This window comes from Recurvomyces mirabilis (genome assembly GCF_035927965.1).
Source record: "Recurvomyces mirabilis strain CCFEE 5264 chromosome Unknown scaffold_27, whole genome shotgun sequence".
Lineage (NCBI taxonomy): Eukaryota > Fungi > Ascomycota > Dothideomycetes > Mycosphaerellales > Teratosphaeriaceae > Recurvomyces > Recurvomyces mirabilis.
Window position 1 is genome coordinate 219,879 of NW_027041961.1, and position 24,568 is coordinate 244,446.

The window sequence follows — 24,568 nt, forward strand, 5'->3', positions numbered from 1 at the left end:
TTCAACGTGAGTCGATGCTGAAAGGCACAGCCACGCCCGAAGGAGCCAGACACCTCACCGCCGCCGCTGCATTGCGCTGATCGTATGCGTGCGTGCGGCGCGTCGTCATCGAATGAGATGAAATGAACTGCCCAGTCGGTCCCGCGGACGTTGCACGAAAGCTTTTACGATGGAGCAAGAAGGAGGCATTGATCGGGTCCTGCCGCGCGTTCTGCGCAAGGATTATGATGGAGAGGGAAAGTTGGTCGTGTGAGCTTCGACGACAGCTGAACTATTACATTATGTCCGTGAGCATGAGTTCTCCATTAAGTTGCCCTCCTCTATCAAGGTCACAAGGGTGTATGGCTGGCAAAGACCAGGCCAGTTTCATTGAGATTTTCATTGATGTTATAAGGGGACGAGAAAGAGCTGTCACATTATCCGCTGCATAATAAAGTACTGTTCCTCAAGCAACAATACCGAGCTACAGCAGAGAGAGGGCATACCATCCATCACAAATCACACATACAGGTCGTTTGTCTGCGGTCAAACAACGCCATCACCTTGCTTCCAAACCTCCTCAACCATTCCCCCAGCCTTCAACCAAGGCAAAAACCTCTTCTCCTCCAACAACCCCAACACCCTCCAAGCAACAACCAGCCTCCTCCCCACCATCGCCTTGACCCCACCCTCATTAACAAGCCAAGCCTCATGCGCATGTTCAGTCCTTACTTTGGACCTCCCATTTCCAATTTTCTCCTTACAAGCCACCAGATCCCTCCAAAAAGCTTGGAAGAAGCGACGCTTGAGCAACAGGTAAGCGGAGCAGGGAAGTTTGAGATCGGACGCTATGAAGCGCTCTGCTGGTTCGATGGCGAGGAGGTAGCGGTCGTGCTCGAGATCTAGGTGTTCGGATTTGCCGTTGTGGGAGAAGTAGAGGTCTTTGCTACCTTCCAGCCGAGCGAGCGCGGTATCTGGATCCGAGATTGAGGGACTGTAATCCGTAAGAGCGTGAGCCGCGAGATGGTCTGGGTGGTGTGCGTGCTCTACTGCTTTGAGGAAGGCTTCACGTAGTAAGACGTAGAGACTGCCGTGGGGTTGGGTATGCGCTTCCAGTGCCTTGGGCCTAGATTGCATACACGAGAAAGCCTCAAGTTTGCGAAGGAATGCCGAAGCAGAGAGAATCGTGTAGAACCAACGAATATGGCTGTCGTTCTTGCTTATAATTGCGGCAAGACTGACGGGCTTCCTCGGATTGCCGTCGACGTGGACGGCGTCCACCAGTAGCACCATGTGGGCCGGCTGGCTGGGATCAAGTAGATGCAGCTCCTGCGTGTCCAGCCTGAGCAAGTCCCTCGGAGGCAGTCCTTCAGCGACGAAGGTTTCGACAAGGCATTCTTTGAGCTTCAGGCATGCTATAAGTGGCTGGGTGACTCTGAAGATATGAATGTCGGTGCGATAGGAATTCCGGTCGACGAATTGGAAGTCTGGCGTCTTACACTCGTCGGAATTGAGATCGATACCGTTGTGGAAATGCGCAGGATTTGGCTGTGCCTTCCGTGCTGTTCTGGCTTGAGTGTGCTCCGATGGAGTAGCGTTTGGGAAAGGTGGCGTAGCTCTTGCAGAGTCTTGCGGCGAATGTGAGCGCGAGCGATATGAAGCCTCTTCTCCATCTGGGAAGAGACTGCGTGGTATCGCGGGACGCCATCTTGTTGCCTTCGGCTTGCGTCCTGTGCCACGAGAAGTCTGCAACTCAGTAACTTCCAAGACGTCGTCAGCAAGAGGCGAGAAGTCGCGCCGCTTCTTGGTTTGCCGTTTCGCTGGACGCTCAGGGCCGGGGGACTGAGACATCGCGTCTCGGTCAGGCGAGCCCTGCCAAGAGCGGTTGTATTGGCCGCCACCTCGCTCATATGTTGGTGGTAAAGCTGAGAATGATCTGGACACCGGAGCGGCAACACCTGGTTGCTGCGCAGCGCACATCAGACCAGGATAAAGCGCTTCGAGCTGAGGAGCATGGTTGCTATCCACGATGTTCGGACGGCGTGACGGCGGTATCCAGCCGGCACCAGTTGCTGGTTGGCTGAAGACAGGTAGAGCAGCCCACGGTATAGCATTAGGTGCACCAGAGGTATCAGGCTGCCGAGAGGTGACATACATAGGCGCTGTAGGAGCCGCGCGCTGCTGTTGCTGCTGCTGCTGCTGATATGCCATATCGTCAAGCTGAGGAGGGATATATACCGCAAGAGAGCTAGACTGAGTAAGAGATATAGAAAGAGAGCACAACTTACGAAAGTGTCAAGATGTCTCCAGCGTGTGTACCTCATGCGCCTGAAGTCGCGAAGCCGTGACGTTCGTTCGTGGAAAGCTGACTGTTGAAGCAGAGGCTAGCGTCACTCGTTCCTTCCGCAAACATAAAAGTGTAAGGTCTTTTCAGGCACCAGCCCACGTGACCCTTTCTCGACGCCTCGCTGATGCATCACTGTATAATACATACCCCGTCAATTCACACCATTCCACCCTCACTCACATCCAACCCTAATGTACACCCGCAGCAGGTGCCCCCTCAGGCCGATTCTCGGCGTTCGTAGCCGCACTCGTGGTACCGGGCTCACTCTCCTCCTTCTTCCCCAACCCATGCTCCTTCAACAGCGCATCGATCTCATCCGCCGCCCACAAATGATGATAGATCGTGCCCTCCTTCGTCTTCCCCACCGTCGCAAACTCCAGCTTCTCGCTTGTGAGAGTCGTGCTATCCATAGTCTTGCTCAGCACCTTGACCGCCAACTCACAAGCCTGATTCAGATTACACTCCTCGTTGTAATCCTGCTTCAGCAAAGACTGCGCACTCGCATTGTTCGCTCCCACGCTCGTAGCCTTCCAGCCGCCGTAGTTTCCGGAGGGGTTAGACTGGTAGAGCTGGAACTGGCGTTGCGGATCCCAGCCGGCGTAGATGAAGGAGACGCCGAAGGGGCGTAGACCACCGTGTTGTGTATAGCCTTGCTTCAGGTCGCAGAGGCGGCGGACGAGCTGTTCGCAGGGGATGTCGGTATTATAGGTGAGGAGATAGCGTTGAGCGGCTTGGCGGGCGTAATTGATGAGTATGTTCGCGTCGGCTGTCATGCCTGCTACTGCGCAGATCATATTGCTATTACATCCATCATCAGTAGGTTGTCATCTTTGTTTGTATGTGTAGTGCTTGACGAACTCATTGAGTATGTACAGCTTCTCAGCGCTCGTATCTTGCTCGAGGAGCTTGCTTGTGACTTTCCGCTCTGCTGCTAGGACGATGCCGTCGGTTGCTAATATGCCTAGAGCTGTGCCGGCGTGCGAGATGGCTTCCAGTGCGTATTCGACTTGGTAGAGGCGGCCTTCAGGCGAGAAGATGGTTGTGCGGGAGTCGTAGCGACGAGCCATGTTTGCGGCTTATCTTCTGTAGTATTGTGTGTAGCGAAGTCCCGATCTTAATGGAACTGTTTTTGTATTGTTGAAGAGCGTTGTATTGGTCGCGAGCTCTCGTTGATAGTCTACGAGAGCTCACCCAAGGCAGAGCTCGAACGCGTGCAAGCCTGGAAGAACTTCGGCAGATTCACTGCTTCGCCAAAATTCAAGCTCCAGCACTACAAGTAGATTGACTTGTCCACACACGTACGGACGATGGAGTCGCCTGCCAAGCGACTGAGGCCTTCGCCGGCAGGTGGAGATGACTTTGTGTCATTTGCAGAAGAAGATGGTGCTGGTGTGGAACGATATGGCTACGGCAACGAAAACGAGCAGCAACTCGGTGCTCCCACGCCAGATCACGAGCACCACAGGCACAATGGGCTGCACAGAGACGCACGTTTCGATCGCCGAAATGCGGAAGATCGTCCCAAATCAAAACATGCTCTACCTGGATACGAACCATGGATACTGGTGAAGACCAAACTTGGCCGACGCTTTGTGCACAATCAGAAGACCAAAGAGAGCTTCTGGTATGTGCCCAAGGACGTCTGGCCCGCCGTTAAAGAATTCGATGCGTGGGAGAAGCAGCAAAAGGAGAAGGCGGAGAATGCTCGTTGGGCGGAGGAGGAGCTGAAGAAGATGCGGGAAAGCAGCAAGGTCGAAGAGATCAATGCCAAGGCTAATGCTGAGGAGGGAACGAGCAGACGACGGCGAAGCGAAAGTCTGCAGAGGGAGGATGAGGAAGCTATGATGGCTGAGTTGGCTGCTGAGGCGGAGCGTGCTGAGGAGCAGGATGTGAAGGAGGTGGTCGAAGTGGTGGAGCACGAGGTGGGTGATGTGGGTTATGATAGTGACGGTAGTTATGAGTATGTGGAGGTCACGGACGATGAGGGTGCGGTCAATGAGATAGATGGTGACGATGCTGAAGGTCAGGGCGAGGTTGTGCCCCACGATGAACCTGAGGAGGAAGCTCCTGTCGAGTTCGGTGAGGATGATATAGCTTGGCAGTTGGCAGCCATGGGAAAGGAATATGGTCTTGACCCGGAGGAGTACGGTGATGCTGATCTTGAGGACGGTATGGAGGACTATGAGACAGACGACCAAGGTCTCGCCATCTCGGACGAGGATGCCGCAAATCTGTTCCGAGATCTCCTGGACGACTACCACATCTCACCCTTCACACCCTGGGACAAACTGATATCCGACGAAAGCGAAGCCAGCATCCTCAACGACGATCGCTACACAGTACTACCCAACATGCGCGCACGAAAAGAAGTCTGGGACGTCTGGACCCGCGACAAGGCTGCTCAGATCAAAGAAGAACGAGCAAAGATGGAGAAGCTCGATCCCAGAATCCCGTACCTGGCTTTCTTAGCCGAGAAGGCGAATCCAAAGCTATACTGGCCCGAGTTCAAGCGGAAATTCAAGCGAGAGCCTGAGTTGAACGACCGAAAGCTGAGTGACAAGGATCGCGAGAAGTTGTATCGCGACCATATCAACCGCCTGAAGCTGCAGGAAAGCACGCGGAAAGCGGACTTGCTCACACTGCTCAAGACCGTACCCTTGCGAGAACTCAACAGCTTCTCTACACTCGACACCCTACCACAACCCCTTCTCTCGCACCTCCACTTCATCTCCCTACTAGCACCAACCAGAGATCAGATCGTAAGATCGCATATCAGATCGCTGCCTGCTGCACCTGCTCCTGATGACTTGACGGACGATGCGAAGGCTGAGGCCGAGCGCAACCTTGCCGAGAAGCAGAGGCGAGAGGCTGCTCTAGCGCAGAGGCAGAGGGTCGTGGAGGAGGACAGGAGGCGGACGGAGAAGGAGGAGAGATATGCGAGGGGGCAGTTGAGGGATGGGGAGAGGGAGTTGGAGAGGGTTACTTTGGGATCGAGGAGAGGATGAAATGAAGAATTGATGAGGTATGCTTGTTGCACTATCTACGCCGCCTTTCTGTCATGTGAAAGTGACAAGCACGTGATACTTACTCACCGAGCTTCCGTACCTTCCCATTTCGCTAGCGCGGACCTTAGCTAGCTGTGGCAATGTACGGCACTTTCCAGCACTTTCTCGAAGAGCAAGCAACACATATACACTCGTATCATCGAATAGTTGTTCAACCGCTTTCACAACACACAGCCGCACATATCATGGCCTGCTCACGTTGCGGGAGGGCTTCCGCAGTCAATTGTGAGAAGTGTGCAGAAGGGCTGGAGCAGAACGGCGAACCTTCTCAGATCTTGTACTGCGGACGACAGTGCCTGGAAGCCGACAAGAAGGCTCATGCGAGCGACTGCGGATTGAGGATTGACCGCTTGCAGCTCTTCCGCGCCGGCAAGCTGGTCCAGGATGCCTTTCTCCAGAGTCGCGAACAACCCTTTGATCTCTGCATCGAGTCGGTGAAGAAGAATGGTCACCGGTTGATCATGAAGGAACCCAAGGTTTACAAGAAGAATGGACCAATCTACTTCGAGTTCCCGAACGAGATGTTCGACAATGAGCGCGACAAGAAGGCTATGTTGACCTGGATGACTTGCAGCGATGGCCTGGCGCAAATGTTCAACCTCTTAGAGGCTGCCGTCCAGGGTACGTGCTCTGCCTACAACGTCTTGAAGCAGAACGCTGACTCTATTAGGTCTGTTCACCAAAGCTTCGGAAGTGTGTCTTCAGCTGCGGGCGGAGCTAGCACGAATTGATGACGGGTCGAACTGGAGACTCCGGTGGTCCAATGGTGGATGAAGAACAACAACATGTGCTCTTCGCCGTCACGCTTAGAGATGGTGCATGCTATGCCGTCGATCCCACCGGACCTCAGCTCGGCTAGATGCGACAGGTGTTGCTATGGGATCAATACAAGAAGCATCTTATCTCAACCGTAAGGCCGTTCGGCTCCCGAAAGACTGCCTTCTTCGCACGAGCGTACCAGAATCCGCATTTCTTTATGGAGGCGAGTCGCCTTGCTGTGCTCCTGACGAAGGAGAAGATGCACTAGGACTTTGATGAGAGTGTTGCGCAGTGGCGCAAGAAGAGCGCGACTTCAATGCGCGATGTCCTACGTGTAACGCAGGCCGAGTATGAGGCTTACAGTCACCACTTGCTTGCTTTCCTCGGGGAGGAAATGGTGGCCAAGCGCTCCAGGCGGGGACAGGTCGTCAAAGCACGTGAGGCGGTACCTCAGGGCATGCGAACGTCGATCGCGGACAAGAAGGACGCAAAGGCTGGGAGTACCAACAAGGAAGTTAAGCAAGGGTCGGCGAAAGGTAGCGTGAAGAAGAAGAAGTCGCGGCAGACGCAGCCAGAAGAGGATTAAGTGGCGAAGAAGATGGCCAAGGGTATGATGAAGCTTGCTGCTTTAGACCTGTTGTGAAGCTCAATCTCGGTTATCGAGTTACGAGCAGGCTGATAGTACGGGCATCAGGGAAAAGTATCTGGTCAAGGGATACATGCACAGGCTTATCCATCATGGTCGATGTCTTCTTGGCACAATTTGGGCACTCGTATGTCAAGACTACTTCGTTGGGGCCTGAACACTGAGTCCAACCATCACCCACATCCTGCGACCCACATCTACCCTCTTGTATTTGCATGAATGTCGGTACCCTCCCATTCGTTTGTCGTCGCTGCCTTTGACAATGTCGAATTGCGCTACGGAACAGAGACCCAAAAAACAGCAAACGGAGACTCTCCAGCACGTATAGTCAGCCGTGTATCTGCAATGTTCCCATGAACTGCCCAGCGCCAGTCTGTCGATGATCATGGGCTCCTTCGGATCCGCCGCCTGTGTATCCTGCGGCAAGCCAGGTCCACTTAGGTGCAACCATATTGACCGAGATGGACAAGTCTCCAGCACACATTACTGCAGCAAAGCCTGCCAGGCGAGCGACTGGTCTGCCCACAAAAAAAGCATGCATCGAGGCCAGACAACGAAAGCGATTTTACAGAGCTGGCTCGCTCTTCCAACAGATGCTATATATCTTCCGTGAAGCCGGCTTCGAGCATCGGTACCACAAAGTCGAGAAGACGAAAGGAGGAATCCTGCATGTCTACAAGGGACTCTCACCGGACGACAAAATTCCGACCCGCTTCCCAGAGCGCATGATCTCCGATGAGCGCGACAAACACGCTTTGCTAGCCTATCACGCTTGCAACGACCCGGTGACTTATCTGTACGACCTTATGGTGAAGGTCTTCAGAGGTGAGCTTGCGCTTGTGCAATAACGTTGGGCGTCGTGGCGACTGGCACACTGTCCAGGCACACTCGGATCGATCAGGGAAGCACATATCGAAGTCCATGAGGATCTGGAGCGAGTCGTAGAGCACATGGTTCCAGAGGATGGTGAAGCACAATCAGTCGTCGATAGCTCCGACGAGGAGGGATTGATCTACCAGCATCAGATCGTCATTCCCAAGTTGAAGAACGGCGAAAGATACGTCCTCGACGCCGCGGGTGCTCAGTACGGTCAATACCGCGCGGTAATGCCATACGAGTCGTATGATCAAAGCTTCGTCAAAGAGAACATTGCAACACTCAAGTTCGGCTCCTTGTTGGCGAAGCTGCGAGCCGCGATAGCATTAGCGACTGCCCGTGATGCGGCTAATGATGTCAGATTAGCTTTTGTAGAATTCATGATGGGAGAGGCGGTGGCTCGCATCGTGAAGGAGTGGGAGGCCTCTGCCGGTAGCACGATCTGCGAGATGCTGGATGAGCCGCACACGTCGTACTTGGCTTCGAGCACGGCACTGCTAGACTTCGCTCGCAGCGGACTGATCAGATATGTTCATGATAGTGAGCTCGATGGCACGTTCCACTTCGTCCCACCAGAAGGTATCGCCTAAAGAAGGACTGATCACAATGGCATGGGGTAGAGACACGCTATCTCAACAGTGTATGATGTAGTGCACCTCAACTCGAGGCTAACCTCAGAGGATTGGGTGGGATGTAAGAACGTAGATTAGTCGGCGCTGATCAATTCATATCCCGGTGCCCAGTTTCGTCTTGCCATAGGCCCCTCCCATTTTCTTCCGCTCTTCCAGTGCCGTCTTGTAGGGTGGTGCGGTAGGAGGCTGCACTGGGTCTAGACTCACGTGCCCCTCTGGTAATTTGTGACTCGCATCCGCATCAAAAGAACTCAGGTCACCGCACGCCAGGAAGGGCGCGATCCAGCGAATGTCACCGTCGGTATGTTGTGGCTCTGAACCCACGATCAGCTCGATGATGCCGTCGTCTCTGGTTATGCGTGAACGTTCCGTTGATAACGCCAGGTCTTTATCACCATTCTGTTGTAGCGTGTTCCGCGCGCCGAGAGGACTGTCGAGACTTGCTCTGAAGCATCTAGGTGGTCGGAAATCTGTGCAGACGATGAAGGCCTCAACACTGCTGGCCCTACTGCTTCTCGGTTTCGATACTGTCACACCCTCGAAAACAACTTTGAGCTGAGCGTAGAGCAGATCCACATCTTTGCCACGGAAGATCTTCGCGACGAACTTGCCACCTGGCTTCAGGACACAAAGTGCAAGATTGAGAGCAGCCCACAGTAGTTGTGATTGCACATATATGTCGAGATCGTGCAAACCAGTGACATCCGGTGCACCATCCGAAAGTACCAGGTCTACAGGATGTGAAGCCTCGATTGATGTTGACATAGGGTCGTAGCTTGGATCCAAAGCTTTGAGCAAAAGTGGAATGGTCGATGGATGAGTGATATCTGCTTTGAGACATGTAATGCCCTCCAGCGGCGACATTGGCTGCAAGTCTATGGCCACGATTTTGACATCTTTTCTTGGCTTGCTCGAAGGAGGAGCGCAAAGCCCAGAGCGATATTCTTCCGGTAGACTTCCAGCTTCCCGCAGACGACGCAATTCCTGATATCGCTTGTCTTCCCAAGCTGCTCTGCCCACGGTCTGACCTTGAATCAAGATACGCGAGAGCACTTGTGACCAACTGCCAGGAGCTGCACAAAGATCCACGACTCGAGTGACATCCCCGAAAAGATTGAATTCTTCATCCAGCTGTAGTAATTTGAATGCGGATCGTGCTCGCCAACCTTGCTCCTTAGCGAGGCGGTAGTACGCATCGCGTTTGTCCTTGGACGACTTGCCCATGATGGCCACGCACGACAATGATGTTGCTGCTCGATTAGTGAGACTGCACCGAAGTCTGATCAATCCTCGCGAACTTCGAGCTCGTAGTATAGTTGCTTCATCAGGTTAGCTCAAGACGGAACCCACCAATCAGGGGCTGATGAAGGCTGGTTGCTCTTGCTCTGGTCCACGCTGCCGCAGGAGATGATGTTGTCGACAATGCAATAACAAGTGCCCTTTCAGTACGTAACCTACCGGTGAGTCAGCATAGAACTGGAGTATTCCGGAATACAAGAGGCCAAGTACGACTCGTCACCTACTCGAACACGATCAGGACTGCTATCAATTTCTTGAGCACAAATTTCTACTCTAGCACTCGAAATGTCTCTCGACTTTGGACTAAAAGACGTTCACGTCCTCATCACGGGAGCAGCAGGCGGCATTGGACTAGAAGCGGTACGGACCTTCCGACAACTGGGGGCTCGCGTTACGGCTCACTACAACTCGAGCAATGGAGAACTGGCCAACGTCGAAGGAATAGTGACAATACAAGCCGACGTCCGAGATGAAACATCCGTCAACACATTGCTCAGTGAAGCAGCACAGCAGAATGGAGGTCCTGTCAGCTGTCTTGTCGTCAACCACGGCATATGGCCAAGCAACAACACCCCTATCGTAGACATGGAGTTGAGCCAGTGGCAAAACACGATGGCGGTGGATCTCAATGGTCCATTCCTTCTCGTCAAGGCCTACCTGAAGGCTTTACGCGCCGCTTCGCAATCTTCCAGGGATGTCGTCAGCAACAGTGTTATCTTTGTTGGAAGTACAGCAGGCAAGTTTGGTGAAGCGAACCACGGCGACTACTCTGCTGCAAAGTCAGCGCTCATGTACGGCCTGACGGTCACGCTAAAGAATGAAATCGTATCTATCGCGCCTCAAGGGAGAGTCAACACCATATCTCCTGGTTGGGTTGCGACACCCATGGCCATGGAGACGCTGAAGGACAAAGCTTTCGTCGAAAGAGCGCTGGCTACTACGCCGCTACAGAAGGTCGCCACGCCAGCAGACATTGCGAGGCAGCTTGCAGTCATTGCGAGTCCTACCCTCAGCGGACACGTGAATGGGCAGAATATTATGGTTGATGGTGGTATGGAGGGTCGACTGTTGTTTCCCCCGCGATCGTAGTCGGATACACTACTGGGAAGGACATTTGATGAATGCTCATTGTGTTGTAGACCAGGGAAATTGCTGGGACCCTTTCTCTTCATAGAGAGATTAGTGTCTCTTTCTGCGATCTTGGAGTAAGCAGCACATGGCGTTTAGTCTGATGTGTAGGATGGTGCGGGCTGTAGTTGGTGGTAATAATGCGGAACGACGGCGCACGCGCGTCAAGCGCATGAGGTACCTCGATTGTCACGCCAGAGGAAGAGCGTAACGGGTTAGGACGGCAAAGCAACCAGAAGAGGTAGCGAAGTTGTGAAGAACGATTCCGCTCTGCGCCGGATTGTGGCAGTGTTTTCATGCGCGATAGAATCCTGTATCGGAAAGTGGAACATGATCGAGTATCATGCTTGGCACAAATCTCGCCACCAATCTCGTTGCAAGCTGACAAGTATTCCCACGATGGGGCATAACCTGAACAACAGCCTGAAGACCTCGATTTGTTTTACGAGTATCTACAGGAAGGCAATGTAGTCCGTAGTGGAGGAGGAGAACCCGCTGCAAGCCATTTGGCCGGCTGCACACATGCGCAGCACCACGCTAGAGCGCTTCGGTGTGGGATTCGATAGTCCTTGGCATCCAGCTCTCATCTCCCTCGTGTCTTCTTACAACACCAAACTCCAAGACTCGGAGGCAAGACAGTGATTTTGGTCGCCCATATCTGAAGTCGCCGGCCATTCTACGGCCACTGCCCCTCGTGGTGGTGTGTCAGGCCCGTCTGCTCCTCGACCATTCCACAACTCATCCTTCTGGCGTACAGAGGCACAGCAAGGCGTTCCGGATGAGCGACAACATAGAGATACCCACGCGCATTTTATCTGGCTCGGATACCTGTTATTGATTCATTCTATTCACATACTTTACCCTTCGACACCGGACGAGGACTTTTCACGGTGACCAGGGTACATTCGACTCTCCGTGGCCTGCTGGACCAAAAATCCCTCACTCGCATATCCCGCAAAGGCGGTCTTTTCACTGGTCACTTTGACCAGGTATGGTGATCAAAGCGGATGGCACAAAATGGGCATGCCAGTCATGTCTCAAAGGCCACCGTGTGAGTGGTTGCACGCATACTGGTATGTCATCGTTGACTCTATGTCGTCTTTACATATGCTGACTATAGTCTAGATCGTGAACTTACTCTCGTACCGAAGAAAGGAAGACCTGTCACACAATGCCAGCACTGCCGTAGCGAACGCAAGAAGAGGTCGGCCCACGTCAGCTGCGAGTGTGGCGAGGGTAGCGACAAAGCTCACCATTCGAAAGAGAAGTGCATCCATCTTCGCGAGGCTGAGGAACGAGCCAGGTCAGGCAGCCAGGATGAATGTGTACACGACAAGCATGCTCTAGCCGTCGTGGCTGAAGAACAAGGCTGCTGCTGTCCCCATGGAGGCAAGTGTACCTGCGCTCTCACGAAGAAGTATGTTGATAGCGACGGCGACGTAACGCCGCCTCATGGCCCGGCCGTCAAGCCTCGACTCGAGACGACGAAGTCCGACGGCTCGATCACGGTGTTTCAGAACGGTCATCACAAGCCCGTCCACCGTAAGAACCACCTGGCACACGAATGCGGTATGCCTTACAAAGTGTCGATGTCTCGTGCCAAGACCGACCACGGCGTCGTAGCCAAAGCTCGTCGTTCGGTCGACAGCCTCGCCCTCGACAACAACATGGATGTCACCCCATCTGCATTCATGCCACAGACCAGTGCGCCTTTCAACACCGAGCGTCGCATGTCGAAGTCTGAGCAGCACTCGCCAAAGATCTTCCCCAAGGACCCCAGCTATCTTGGGTTTAGCAATGCAGATCTTGCGTCCATTGACTTCAGCACCCTCAGGCCCGTGCAGACCAACCAGAGCATACAGTCACTGTCCGGCGACATGTACAATTTCACCCCTATTGAGCCCTTGTCTGCTGTCGCCGATAGCGCATTCGACCCGTGGTCGTCAGTGCCATCGGCAGACTCTGCAGTCATGCCTGACAATAATCCTTTTGGTGTCTGGCCAACCAACCCTGATGTGAACGGGTTGGCTCAGCCGGCGTTGACCGCTGCTTCGTCTGGAACGCAGTCCGAGATTGATGAGATCCCAATCGACGAGGAGGCTTTCACCTTCGGCATGCCAAGCATCCACGAAGACGCTGGGACTTTCAGCTTTGACGCCGTTTCTGGCCTGCCTGGTACACCAAATTACAACCGCCACAGTCTGCCTGCCAACTTCCTGAAGAACATCACGCCGAGCCCAGACTGGCCTTTCGACCTCAACGCCACTAGCAGTCAGCAGTCCACAAGTAATGCTCAAAATGCCACATTTGACGACGCGTGGGAAGGGTCTAATTTGCCTTCCATCACAGATGCGCCAAAGCGAAATGTGCATGGCCTGCCCAATGTTGGCCGGCCATCGTCACGTTCGATCGGTCCAGGTCACGCTCCTGCAGACGACATTATCAAGTCGCTTTTCCCAGACATGGACTTTGACGGCAGCTACTTCAACGCAACCAGCTTAGCACAAGACTTTGGCTTGAACGACGAGCAGGTGAATGACACCGTCGACAATTCGCAAATGAACTTCGGCCCTATGAACGAGGACATGGAGTTGACATCCCATTCATGGGCTGACGGCTCCATGACCATTCCCAACGACGAGTACACCTCCCCGTACGATCTGAACCAAGATTTCTCGAATCCTGGCTTCAATGGCAATTGGTCCCAATAACAAGATTGGGCGGTCGATGCGACCGTCCAACACCATCGGTGCGACGATCTCTCAATCTTTCCAAAATCAAAGTCTTCGCTGTGTCTTCGGGCGATAGTGGCGTCACTCTGGCTGTTCTCCGCGGTCTTGGGGTACGTGATTCAGTTCTTAGTAGTCGACTTCGTCGATGCCTTCACTTGCGTGGTAGCGTTTGGTAGAGCTGCGTCTCTAGGCTCGAAGCTTGTTATATAGATCATGATATGATGACAATCGATGTTAGCGATATCTCGTCCACGTTCAATCACTGTCTTGTGTCAAACCCTGTCTCGTGGTCCGGTCTTGGCAACAAGAGTGCTCAACCTCATCTCGCTCCACGTCATCCCAAACTTTTCCGTCTTTCATACCCATGATTGTTACCACATTAGCCATACTAGTCCTCAGCTTTGCCTTTCTGTCTAAACCATACTTCGGTCAACAGCCGGTACTCATGGCGGCATCGTCGAAGCGTGGCCTTTGCTGGCCTGTAGACAACCACGGCAAAGATGAAGTCTTCCAGTTCACCAAGCCTGGCTCCAAGGTTTCATGGCTGTACAATTGGTCGCCAAACCCCACGCCGAATGCTACTTCCCTGGATTTCGCTCCAATGCAATGGAATCACGTTGGCATAGACGATCTAGCTTCGAAAGTGAAAGGCGCGAACGCATCAGTTGTCCTTGGCTTCAATGAACCAGAATTGCCTGATCAGAGTAACGTGAACGTGGAGCTGGCTGCGAGCGAATGGCTTCGTTGTATCGAACCTCTGCGTAAAGCAGGCATCAAATGTGGATCCCCCGGTATCTCTTCTGCACCTCAGGGAGTGGTGTGGCTCAAGGACTTCATCGCTAGCATACGAGCCGGAGGGTCAGACGTGGACTTTTATTGCTTTCACTGGTATGGCGTGGAGTTGGGACAGTTCTACGATTATTTGTGGAGCACGTACTATCAGATGCCCGACCAAGGCAAGAAGGTCTGGGTGACGGAGTTCGCACCTACGGTACGTCGTATGCTTGCCGTCGAGATGCTAGCTTCTGTCGCCATGTTGCGTGACTGACAGATACTAGAACTGGAACACTAATGCTCCGCTGCCGAAGGACCATGTTCAGGCCTTCGCACAAGACAGCATCAAGTACCTCGACAATCTGGAATGGGTAGAACGCTATGCGTGGTTCGGCCCCATGAGAGACGCAGGTACTGTTGGCAAATGGGCGAGGATGCTGGATGACGATGGCTCCTTGACGGAGCTGGGCAAAGCATATCGCGATTCTTGAGGAAGGAGAAGCCATTCTAGCTTACAGATCTGCTCAGGCAACGTGTTCTCCCGAACACTATCGTGTCCGATGACAACATGACAACAGCTGGAGATTCGATGACGGAGCTAGAGTCACCGTGGGACAGGTGGACTCGAATCGGTCGGGCCTGTAGCCTGTACTTACGACGCGAGTCGTCGGCATGCGTCGGTCCAATGTCCAGCCCTTCGTTGATCTCACGCCGTCGGAGACATCTGTAATTAGAAGTCATCAAGAAGCAGTGCCAGAAATTCCTGACAACACAGCGTCAAGAGGCAAACATTTACACATGTCTACGCCTGAAGCGTCTCAGAACGGCAGTTCTGAGCCCAATCGCCGCATTGTCATGGCTGTGGTATCATTGTGTAAGTAGCAACCGTCTGGGACACTCTTGCCACAACGCGGGTAGCATATATCTTGCGTGTGGGCTCGTCAGACAGCAGGGGTTCAAGTTCTGCCTTCAGCTACGACATGAGCTACATCGGCATGAAGAAAAGTCTGAGGTACATTGCAGAAGCTTGCGGCGGAACTTTGGCGTTCGAAGAACCGTACTCAGAGTACGACGACCTGTCCAAGAGTGACGGTAGACACATACCGCTGGTTAGTGTTTCGAAATGCATCTTCTGCGTTGGAGTTTACTTCAGAATCAGCACCACACAGGCATTTGACGCGCATATACAGGCATATCGTGAGCCAAGGATAACTGCCTCATGTGCATATGTTTCGCCTGAGGAGGGTGACAAGGTGAAAGCCACCATAATTCGAAAGCTGGAGGTCGAGGCCACCGAGCACAGTTGGAACCCGGCTACGGTCGACAAGAGCTCAGTCATCCTAGTCTGTCCACAGCCAGATCGTTTCACGAACCGAGCGGATGAGGCTAATGCGAAGCCAGAGGACAAAGAGCTCAAATTGGCAGGCTGGTATGTGGCTGGAGGAATCAAGCATTTTCTCCAGCTTCCAGCCGGTCAACATGTTGAGACTGGATATCAAGGCTTTGTTGTTCATCATGGTGCAGGGCATGAGGCGATGCTCGCGGTCTTGAAAAGCGAAAAAGATGGTAGTGGTTTCGTCCGTTTCATCGAGGCGCCTGAGGTGAATGGATATCGAAAGGTGGAGGTGTATCAGACGCGAGGGTGGGATATCAATGCTGCTAAGCTGGCTTGAACATCGTCGATCAACACAGATCCGTTCGGCGCTCGAAAGGAGATCAATACTGATGTGTCGGAGGCAGGATTGCGGAATGGATGTATTGTTGGTCATTCTGAGCAGGATGCAAGCGTCTTGGCCAAAGTTCACTCGACCAGCACAGAGCATTTGAGATCATCTGTCGACCATAGTAACGTACTTGATAGATATTCTCACAGCAGCCTATTCGCCAGTACTGTCTGAGCTTTCGAGTAAGGATGACCGTGCGGATAAAATGTCTTTGTCTTGCGAGAAAATGTCTCATATTCGAATCACGCGCACAGGGCGTGTGGCGTTGGCATCGTGGCATCGAGACTTCATCTCTCGATGATCTTCTTTACTTCCTCCCTCTACATGTTGTCATCGAACCTCGCGGCCATCTTGTCATCGGAAGATGGTCTGCCGAGCCGGTACGCACTCGTTCTGCTGATCGCTGCCGGCCAATCAAGCGGCGTGGTCGCGATGGTGGTATGGCGCTCAACGCGTACAGGCTACAGTCTCTGGGCCCCTCAGAGGTCGATACTGATGCTCGAATCTTTGCGATATTATTGAGAAGACAGACCATGAGAACTGCAGATCTCCTGCTGGTGGAGTGACAAACTTCCACTTTGCCTTTCAGGTTGCATCATCGTGCCTACCTGACCTCTAGCGGCAACGTCGCAGCGAGTAGACAAGCACGAGATGTAGGTACTCTTGAAAGGCAAGGATAGCTGTACTGCTTTACTACTGGCAGGTGGTGTGCCACGCGCCTACCTACCACGACCCCTTCAACATTAACATAAGATGGCCGTACGTCCAGCACAGGAGATGTGGCATAGATTGGAGCTTCGCGAACCTGACATTCAACAATCATTTCCCAGAGTATACCAAATATGGCTTCATACATCGACCGCATCCGTAAGCTGTTTCGAAGAAGCGCTAATCGCAAGCAGCCTACCCAAACGACAGCTCAGACGGGAGCCAGTGCCCAAAAACCCTTGAATCAGCACGACGGAGCAAACGACAGCAATCAACAGACGCCAAAAGGCGGGATCGAAGCGAAAGTGGCGAAAGCTGCAACGGCGTCTGGCTCGCTTCAGATCAGACTGCAGAATCAAACCAACTCCAGCACAGTCTACGCTTATATCAGTGCGTATCATTTTCATCGTCGACTTTTATTCTGCGGTGTTGACAGTAATCACCAGCTGGACAAGCGATTCAAAACAACAATGCACTCTTTCTCCTCCAAGCTGACGCCAAAACACCCTACTACCCACCGAATCCATCACAGACAGGCACCAAGATAGGCGTCAATATCTCAATATCCTTGGGAGCCCCTGGCGATACGATTACTGCAACCATTCCGCAAATTGCGGGTGGCCGTATTTGGTTCTCAGTCGGTGCACAGCTCACCTTTGCGGTCAACCCTGGTCCTGGTCTGGTTGAGCCATCAGTGTTCACTCCTGCGGACCCCAATATCAACATCAACTTCGGCTTTGCGGAGGTCACCTTCAACTCATCTCAAGTTTTCGCCAATATCAGCTATGTCGACTTTGTCGCTCTACCAATCTCCCTGTCCCTGACAGATACATCGAACAATACTCAGCATACCTCTGGTTTGCCCGCGAATGGTTTGCAGACAATAGCCAATGGCTTGACTGCGCAGACACAGAAGGATGGCCGTCGGTGGAGTAGTTTGATTGTGAACAGCAGTAACGGACAGTTGCTTCGCATCCTAAGTGAGCAATATACATGAGATGTTGAGGTGGAGACCGACTGACACTCTTTCAGGTCCCAACTCCGGCATCCTCCTCAACCCATCCTGGTTCCAGACCTACTGGACCGACTACGTCAATGCCGTCTACGCTCAATACAACAACCAACCACTTACGATCGACACCCAAGCATCGTTTGGCAATGTCACAAGCACCGCAAACTCCTCGAACGTGCTGAACTACGGCGCTGGAGGTTCCTTCGCCAAGCCAAATGCCGCTGATATATTCAGCTGTTCTACTGGCCCCTTTGCTACTGGAAGCAATGGTGAGACGAACACGATCATCCCTCGCTTGTCGGCAGCTTTCAACCGGAGTACGCTTTTGATCTCGAACAATACCCCTAATGGCACGAATCCTTCGCAGTACTATACCAATCCTACTACGAATGTAAGCTTTTGAGCGAGATCTTGGTCGTGCAGCTCCCAGAACCTGCTGACTAGTTCTTAGCATTACGCTCGCATCGTCCATGCCGCGAACCTTGATGGCAAGGGCTATGCATTTCCCTACGATGATGTTACGCCTGATGGGGGTGTCCCGCAGGAAGGCGCAGTGTTCTCGTCTTCGCCAGCATACATGACTTTGGCTGTGGGAGGTAACAATGCTTATGCGGCTTGAGACTTGCTAGGCTGATTCTTGCACGGCCCTGTCAATGTGGTACAACGCTTGGCCGAACCCTTGAATAGTCCTTGCAAATATATGACGTTTCTGCATCTGCAGCTATCGCTTCCTTGTGTGAATAGCAGCAAGCTCACCAGTGACGTCGCCGAGGCTCTCCTGCTTATCGCTGGAAAATTGTCTACCATGCAAGCTCGCCATGACTTTGGTCTTTATAGCTTCCTCGATCTCTACAGGGCAGAATTTTTGCAACACCCAGCCATGCGTTGTCGGGTTCGGTGTATGCCGACTCAAAATGGCAGTCACATCGTCCGAAGCTTGCGGAATTGTACGCCGTCAGCATGGCTCCCATAAGCTGCTCCAGAGTGCTAGCTGAACCATCGCTCAACGATTTCATCGATGCCGAATAAGCTGCTTGGGAGTCGGCATGTTCCGCCGTCCAAGGCTGTGCAGAATACTCCTTTGCAATCTCAAGCGCTCGATTTTGTGTTATGGTACCGCCGTGTACCATCAAGCGGTGATTGTGAACACGAGTAGGTGATTTCAAGACTGCAGTAACAGCACGTGCGAGTAGTCCGAAGTTGGAAAGACTGATTGCGCCTTCACCGCCATCCCACAACGTTGCCTTGCGGTTGTCGAAATCGAGCAGGACTGGATGGTCGAAGACGAATTCCAGCAAGGCGCCGCAGTTGATGACAAACCAAGTAATTTGGTCTTCCTTTGTAGCCAAGTACTTCTGGATGCCGACGACTGACGACATCATGGGCTGTGCTTGGGCCAAAGCATCACGAGAATTGACGGTATACTCTGCGGGGACGAAGACTTTGACTTCTGCAGCAATGGCAGCATCTATCATCCGCGGCTGGTTGCTTATAGCTGACATTGCCACTGTTGAGATGAGAGCATCTTGGCCTTTCAAGGCTTCGGTGAGCGAGGAGTCAGAGTCGTAGTCGACCTGCTTGATGTCGATATCCGATGGAATCTTCATCAAGTGCGCCGTATCTCGTGTCAGGACGGTGACCTGGTAGCCGGTCTTGTGAAGCTCCAGGACGATGGGTAGACCGATCCGGCCAGCCTAGGAATCGGTCAGTAATCATGTGTGCGTCCTGGTATTATCATGTTCAGCGTACGCCAGCGACGGCCACTCTTTTAATGCCAGTCATTCTTGGAGTCTGTCGTGTTGTGGTATGTAATGAGGGTCTAAGAGCGGTGTTTCTCGCAACCAGAGCCCTGAAACGCTTTGTGCGAGAGGGGCATCCGCTCGAGAACCATTGCGTCGATCGATATCGCTTTGGCACTCGTGCAGCATAGCACTGCCTCTCCTATGATCACTTGTACGGATCCGTAGGCGCTATGCCATTCTTCCACGTCGGATATGTACGGATTTAGGCAGGCGAAGGAAAGTGGGTTCAGACCAGACGGGAAGGAACGCACGCTCGGGGCGAACCGTGGCCACCCCGCGACGCGTTGGATCGTCGTCGCGCGTCCAATGTCACTTTCTTGAGTCATATCTGACGTCTCGCAGCAATCAATCATGGCGCTGCTGGTCATGTCGCAGGCCAACGGCGAGTCCTCTACAGTCGGCTCGTTGTTCAACGGCTTGGCGTTCTTTGTGCTCCAGAAAGTGCCCTCGCGCACACACTATGTCGACCTACTCAAAGCCAATGGTGGACGTGTAGTCAAGACAGAGGGACAGGCCGACCATGTGATTGCGGATCAGCTCAGGAAGGACGCACCGGCGGGCTCGATATCCTATGAGTACATAACAACGGCAATACGAACTGGCGAGCTTCCAGACCCTGCCGACCACCCTGCCGGACCACCACTAGGCGCGCTGCGAGAAGTGGGTTCGATAGCGATTCCTGGCAAGACGACAAGAACGCCCTTCACGGCTGAGGACGACAAGGTACTGTGGCAGTGGGTGGAGCGATTGCGACAAGAAGGAGGTTCGGTCAAGGGCAATGAGATCTACAAGCAGCTGGAAGTGCGGAACTCGAGGCATACATATCAGGCATGGCGAGATCGGTACATCAAAAAATTGATGAACACCCCGCCCGCTGGCGTACAAGTCACAGTCGCAGCCAACGCGCCGCCGAGTCCGCCGGCTGCGTCAGACGGCGAGGCAGACGTTGAGGACCACCGGGAGAAGAAGGAGCCAGTCAATGATGGGACAATCGAGGCAGGCGCTACCCGCGACGTCATGACGGACGAGAATGGTGCCAAGTTCACGGCAGAAGACTTTGACAACCTCATGCTAAATGCTGGCGACATTATGAAGGTCGACGCAGACCGTGGCGATGAGGCATGGGCGGCTTGGGCCCTAACCTTCACAAGCCATCCGGCAGATACTTGGCGCGTATATTGGGAGGAGAACGTTCTACCGATCTATCTCGAGAGGCGAGATGTACGCCGCAGAAAGCGCAACTTGAGCACCGAGGAACGTGCATCGCCCAGTAAGCGTACGCGAAGTAGTACGACGTCCAAGTCTGCTCAGATTGACGATGGCGACTCTACGGAAATTATCGGGCCGCACTCTATGATGAGCAACCTGTTGATTGAGCAAAGCACACCGAAGGCCTTGAGTTCGAGTAGAACCTTCGAGATACTGAGCGATGTTGTAGACTTAGAAGCTCGTGCCGCTGTCGAGCCGCCTTTTGAGGCTTCAGAGACCAATCGGGCAGCAGAAGAACAGCTGCGAAAGGATATGTCGCTTCCGCATCCTATAGATGACGAGGCGATCGCTATCGACCAACAAGCGCGCCCAGTCCCAGAGTCAGACGGAGACGGAAACATAGCCAAGGATGAGGCAGACACCACAATCTCTCATTATCTCATAGAGGATGGCGAGGTAGAAGATGGGTAGGTCTACTTTTCTATTCCATGTTCTTTATTTTCCCTCTCCTTTGCTGATGCTTAAATCTAGATTGCCCGGCGAAGACGTTCTCGACGATGAGTTCTTTGGCAACGCGCTCACGGAAGCTAATCTCGCAACGCAAGAAGGGCAGAGTCGGCCTCAACAACCCGTTCGAGGCATCGACATACCCGCAGATGATCCCAGCAAGGACCAGGGTTCGTACGCAGATTATTTGCGAAACCTGATTGGCAGTGTACCGGGCCAAGGGGCTGCCTTTGATGTTCAGGCCCAAGCGCCGAGAATGCAGTTTCCACTACTGTCGGATGCTGCGCTTGACGACACAATGTACACCCACAATGACGGTAACTTATTCTCCGACTTGCCAATGTCATCTCAGCAGGAGGTAGATGATGCATTTGAAGTCAATCTGGACTGGCCTTCGTCACCGCAGCAGGTGCAGAAGACGCCTATGGCGAGCCAGACCCAAGACCGGCCTCTTCAGACTGGTGTCCACTACCGTGAGCTTCCGAACGGACGGGAGGATGAAGCGGACGACGACATGTTCTCAGCTCAGCCACCAGAGCTTCAAGTTGAGTATCCTCCTTTGCCTGTGACTACGACTGTAGACGAGCGACAAATGCAGGAGGAAGCGTTTGGTGTCCAGCGAGTACCAGCGAATGCTACAATGGTTGTAGAAGGTCTAGAGGTCAGCAATGACGTGGTTATTTTTGATGATGGTGAGGAGAACGACGAATATTTCGATTTGACCCTACCAGAGCCTGAGGGTGGCTTTGGGTTCTCGCCGTCACCAATTCGAGCATCGGCTGGTCAAGAGGGAGAGCAAAGTGCTATGCACGTACAGTCTGAGCATGACAACGTGGAGCTGGCGAAGCCGCACCCGGACCAACGAGAGACAGTGTCGTCTGCTGAAGATCCAAGTTCGTCCTTCGAGGACAGCTCACCAGAATCTTCTTCCCAACCTCACAGTAACAAGACTGGCAAGCGGGCGCTCGAGACCCAGGACATTCTCAATGCGGAAACTCAACAGCCAGATTTGGAGGTGCCTTTGCCACCGGATTCAGATGACGACGAGGACGAAGCCGATGCGGGCAATTATAGGCTATCATCTAAGCCGCTGAGGTCGACTGCACCTGCCCCCGTGCGGACTCAGCAGGCACGTGATTATCGCCAGATGCAACCAAGCACAAGAGCTCCGACACATCCATATCTTGTCTCCCGATCCACTGCGAATCGCAAAGCACTGAAACAACAAGCCCCACCACAAGCTCTCGAGTCACAAGCCTTCACCGAACCGCTCCACCTAGATACATACATCCAAACAGCCTGCCTGCACTACAAAGTCGACGAAGCTACCGTCATCACAGCGCTGAAAGCAACTAATATGCGACCTGATCCTGCAGAGCTAGTGATGCTTGAGCTCAAAGCCGGACGAGGACTACCAAAAGACGTGCCGGGCGTTTGGTCCGAGGCAGAGGATGTCGTGATTGAGGGTGGGGATGCAAGGAGGATGAACGTGGTGGCTGCGAAGCATAGTTGGGAAGAGGTGCAGGCGAGGTTGGAGTTCTTGAACGAGTGGAGGGTGGGATGAAAGGGATGTGAATGTATAATGGGGAAATATCTGACATGGCTGCGTGACGCATGTGATAGCAATATCACTCTACATACAAAGCTAAAACATTGTCCCTGGTCAACGCTGCTCAGCTAAATTCTGCCTCAGAACATCAACGACCACACGCAGGCGGCAGTGGTCTATATGATCTTGGCATGCCTCTCAGTCCCGAGATGATGGCCTCCAAGCTTGACTCGCTAGTATGCTATCTCACTGGTCTTTCACCTTCATCACTGCCAGCCTTTTTCGGGCTGGCGGTACTATATCAACCTCTACCTTTTGGCCGACCTGTCAGACTGTGACCGTCACATCCTGCTGGCCGGACATTTCGTTGCCTTTGACAGTTAGGTATTCTTGTAGGCTCGTAGAGACCTTGGGGTTCGTGTGTCTTTGCCGGGAGATCGCACAGGCCTCAAAATTTCCTGTAGAGGTTTGATCTAGAATGTGGGCCAGTGCACCAACCAGCTTTGGGGATTTCTGCGTGGCCCGACGCTGGAGAGGACGAAAAGGAATCCGCAGCCGCGCCGGTAGATTTACGGAACCCGCGCTGGTGACCTCCGTTCGAGTTAATTGTTCTGCCGGAGCCAGCATAGCCTGCGGATGGAACCTGCCGTACTTCGGCAATCTTGAACGCTGATGATAAGTCTTTTGTCCTTCATGAGATGCCAGCGAAATGGAATGGGTCAGGCGCCGCAAAAGTGACCTTCGTCTCGAAAGCGCCATCAAGATGTCTTTCCAGTCCGGTAATGTGCGCAGCATTCAGGTCAATCCATAATATCATCCGCTCAATTAACCCATTCAGCCCAAGCGTCGAGTACCCTCCTCGCATCTTGAGCATCATTTTCAAGCCCTTCATGTGCGCAGTGAAACTTGCCGAGTCGCCAAAGATTGCTTCGTATGCTGCCACCTTGACCACGGCGGCTAGCATAGCATCACTGATACCCTTTTTGGGATCTGCAAGGGTTTTGTTGATTTCGGCCAGTGTTCGTGCTTTGAGATGGAGCAGGTCAATGAGCGCGGCTCCCTTGGGGTTCACAATGGCATAATGGGACGCGGACATGAGCAGGACAGCGTACATGGGTGCTGCTTCTTGCATCATTGTCGGGAACCAGTTCCTGCGGATGAGACCTTTCTCGTTCGGCCCATCGAGATCGGCAATTTCGACAGCAATATTCTGGATGTAATGTGCGAAAAGTGGTGAGAGTTCTGGTTGGTGGTCGACTGGGTAGCTCCAGAAGGGATCTGCTAAGCCGCCTGCAGCATTGGGTAACCTTGGCGACAAGATGACTATTGCTGAGTCGTGAACGCTGTTCGTCGTGTCAGAGTCCTTACTGCTAGAGTCTGTGCTGCTGTCCTTGCGTAGATACGGTGCTTTCTTCGCCGGTTTGATAGTCGAGGTAGCCTTCCTACGGACGCTGAGAGCATCTCGATGTATGTAAGGTTTCACTGTCCACGTCTGCAGGTCCTGGGTACTGCTCAAGGCAGAAGACTTTGCATGTTGGACTCTCGTGACATGGGCACGCACAATACGCTTTGCAGCTCCTCTGCCCTTCGACGCCTCCACTCCAGTAATGGGCACGAAAACGAAGGGTTCTGCTAGACCTGGCGTTGGCCCGCCCAAAGGCGTGCTTGCCGGCTGGCGGAGGGGTATTTCGAGCATCTTATCTGCTGCACACCAAGCCTTATCGTTTTCGTGTGGCTCAGTGGATAGTGCAAAGCATGTTAGTGAACACAGTACGCTGGCGAAAAGCGAAACACTTCATGAAGAGGTGCTGACAGGAGAG

The 24,568-nt window shown here is 53.2% G+C and overlaps 15 protein-coding genes across 15 annotated transcripts; 10 read left to right on the forward strand and 5 right to left on the reverse strand.

Moving 5' to 3' along the window:
* Positions 1-525: 525 nt before the first annotated feature.
* LTS14_008781 (uncharacterized protein) lies at positions 526-2,190 on the reverse strand (the record flags this gene model as incomplete). Its single annotated transcript, XM_064841467.1, has 1 exon — positions 526-2,190. The coding sequence occupies one exon, from the start codon at positions 2,188-2,190 to the stop codon at positions 526-528; it is 1,665 nt and encodes a 554-aa protein (XP_064690958.1).
* Positions 2,191-2,514: 324 nt separating this feature from the next.
* Positions 2,515-3,393, reverse strand: PRE9 (Proteasome subunit alpha type-3; the record flags this gene model as incomplete). The annotated part of the gene is made up of 2 exons (XM_064841468.1): positions 2,515-3,124; positions 3,185-3,393. The coding sequence occupies 2 exons, from the start codon at positions 3,391-3,393 to the stop codon at positions 2,515-2,517; spliced, it is 819 nt and encodes a 272-aa protein (XP_064690959.1).
* A 240-nt stretch (positions 3,394-3,633) lies between these two features.
* LTS14_008783 (uncharacterized protein) lies at positions 3,634-5,331 on the forward strand (the record flags this gene model as incomplete). Its single annotated transcript, XM_064841469.1, has 1 exon — positions 3,634-5,331. One exon carries the CDS (start codon positions 3,634-3,636, stop codon positions 5,329-5,331), a length of 1,698 nt encoding a protein of 565 aa, XP_064690960.1.
* A 245-nt stretch (positions 5,332-5,576) lies between these two features.
* LTS14_008784 (uncharacterized protein) lies at positions 5,577-6,165 on the forward strand (the record flags this gene model as incomplete). Its single annotated transcript, XM_064841470.1, has 2 exons — positions 5,577-6,012; positions 6,062-6,165. 2 exons carry the CDS (start codon positions 5,577-5,579, stop codon positions 6,163-6,165), a joined length of 540 nt encoding a protein of 179 aa, XP_064690961.1.
* Positions 6,166-6,466: 301 nt separating this feature from the next.
* LTS14_008785 (uncharacterized protein) lies at positions 6,467-6,736 on the forward strand (the record flags this gene model as incomplete). Its single annotated transcript, XM_064841471.1, has 1 exon — positions 6,467-6,736. One exon carries the CDS (start codon positions 6,467-6,469, stop codon positions 6,734-6,736), a length of 270 nt encoding a protein of 89 aa, XP_064690962.1.
* Positions 6,737-7,257: 521 nt separating this feature from the next.
* Positions 7,258-8,262, forward strand: LTS14_008786 (uncharacterized protein; the record flags this gene model as incomplete). Its single annotated transcript, XM_064841472.1, has 2 exons — positions 7,258-7,621; positions 7,679-8,262. 2 exons carry the CDS (start codon positions 7,258-7,260, stop codon positions 8,260-8,262), a joined length of 948 nt encoding a protein of 315 aa, XP_064690963.1.
* Positions 8,263-8,397: 135 nt separating this feature from the next.
* On the reverse strand, positions 8,398-9,528 carry TRM7 (tRNA (uridine-2'-O-)-methyltransferase trm7; the record flags this gene model as incomplete). Its single annotated transcript, XM_064841473.1, has 1 exon — positions 8,398-9,528. One exon carries the CDS (start codon positions 9,526-9,528, stop codon positions 8,398-8,400), a length of 1,131 nt encoding a protein of 376 aa, XP_064690964.1.
* A 360-nt stretch (positions 9,529-9,888) lies between these two features.
* Positions 9,889-10,721, forward strand: LTS14_008788 (uncharacterized protein; the record flags this gene model as incomplete). Its single annotated transcript, XM_064841474.1, has 2 exons — positions 9,889-10,654; positions 10,693-10,721. 2 exons carry the CDS (start codon positions 9,889-9,891, stop codon positions 10,719-10,721), a joined length of 795 nt encoding a protein of 264 aa, XP_064690965.1.
* A 1,001-nt stretch (positions 10,722-11,722) lies between these two features.
* LTS14_008789 (uncharacterized protein) lies at positions 11,723-13,442 on the forward strand (the record flags this gene model as incomplete). The annotated part of the gene is made up of 2 exons (XM_064841475.1): positions 11,723-11,804; positions 11,857-13,442. 2 exons carry the CDS (start codon positions 11,723-11,725, stop codon positions 13,440-13,442), a joined length of 1,668 nt encoding a protein of 555 aa, XP_064690966.1.
* A 466-nt stretch (positions 13,443-13,908) lies between these two features.
* On the forward strand, positions 13,909-14,728 carry LTS14_008790 (uncharacterized protein; the record flags this gene model as incomplete). The annotated part of the gene is made up of 2 exons (XM_064841476.1): positions 13,909-14,454; positions 14,522-14,728. The coding sequence occupies 2 exons, from the start codon at positions 13,909-13,911 to the stop codon at positions 14,726-14,728; spliced, it is 753 nt and encodes a 250-aa protein (XP_064690967.1).
* Positions 14,729-15,035: 307 nt separating this feature from the next.
* Positions 15,036-15,910, forward strand: LTS14_008791 (uncharacterized protein; the record flags this gene model as incomplete). The annotated part of the gene is made up of 2 exons (XM_064841477.1): positions 15,036-15,111; positions 15,156-15,910. 2 exons carry the CDS (start codon positions 15,036-15,038, stop codon positions 15,908-15,910), a joined length of 831 nt encoding a protein of 276 aa, XP_064690968.1.
* Positions 15,911-16,803: 893 nt separating this feature from the next.
* LTS14_008792 (uncharacterized protein) lies at positions 16,804-18,300 on the forward strand (the record flags this gene model as incomplete). The annotated part of the gene is made up of 4 exons (XM_064841478.1): positions 16,804-17,059; positions 17,116-17,649; positions 17,702-18,072; positions 18,133-18,300. The coding sequence occupies 4 exons, from the start codon at positions 16,804-16,806 to the stop codon at positions 18,298-18,300; spliced, it is 1,329 nt and encodes a 442-aa protein (XP_064690969.1).
* A 181-nt stretch (positions 18,301-18,481) lies between these two features.
* On the reverse strand, positions 18,482-19,463 carry LTS14_008793 (uncharacterized protein; the record flags this gene model as incomplete). The annotated part of the gene is made up of 2 exons (XM_064841479.1): positions 18,482-19,375; positions 19,431-19,463. The coding sequence occupies 2 exons, from the start codon at positions 19,461-19,463 to the stop codon at positions 18,482-18,484; spliced, it is 927 nt and encodes a 308-aa protein (XP_064690970.1).
* A 371-nt stretch (positions 19,464-19,834) lies between these two features.
* LTS14_008794 (uncharacterized protein) lies at positions 19,835-22,763 on the forward strand (the record flags this gene model as incomplete). Its single annotated transcript, XM_064841480.1, has 2 exons — positions 19,835-21,159; positions 21,224-22,763. 2 exons carry the CDS (start codon positions 19,835-19,837, stop codon positions 22,761-22,763), a joined length of 2,865 nt encoding a protein of 954 aa, XP_064690971.1.
* A 676-nt stretch (positions 22,764-23,439) lies between these two features.
* On the reverse strand, positions 23,440-24,444 carry LTS14_008795 (uncharacterized protein; the record flags this gene model as incomplete). The annotated part of the gene is made up of 1 exon (XM_064841481.1): positions 23,440-24,444. One exon carries the CDS (start codon positions 24,442-24,444, stop codon positions 23,440-23,442), a length of 1,005 nt encoding a protein of 334 aa, XP_064690972.1.
* Positions 24,445-24,568: the final 124 nt, after the last annotated feature.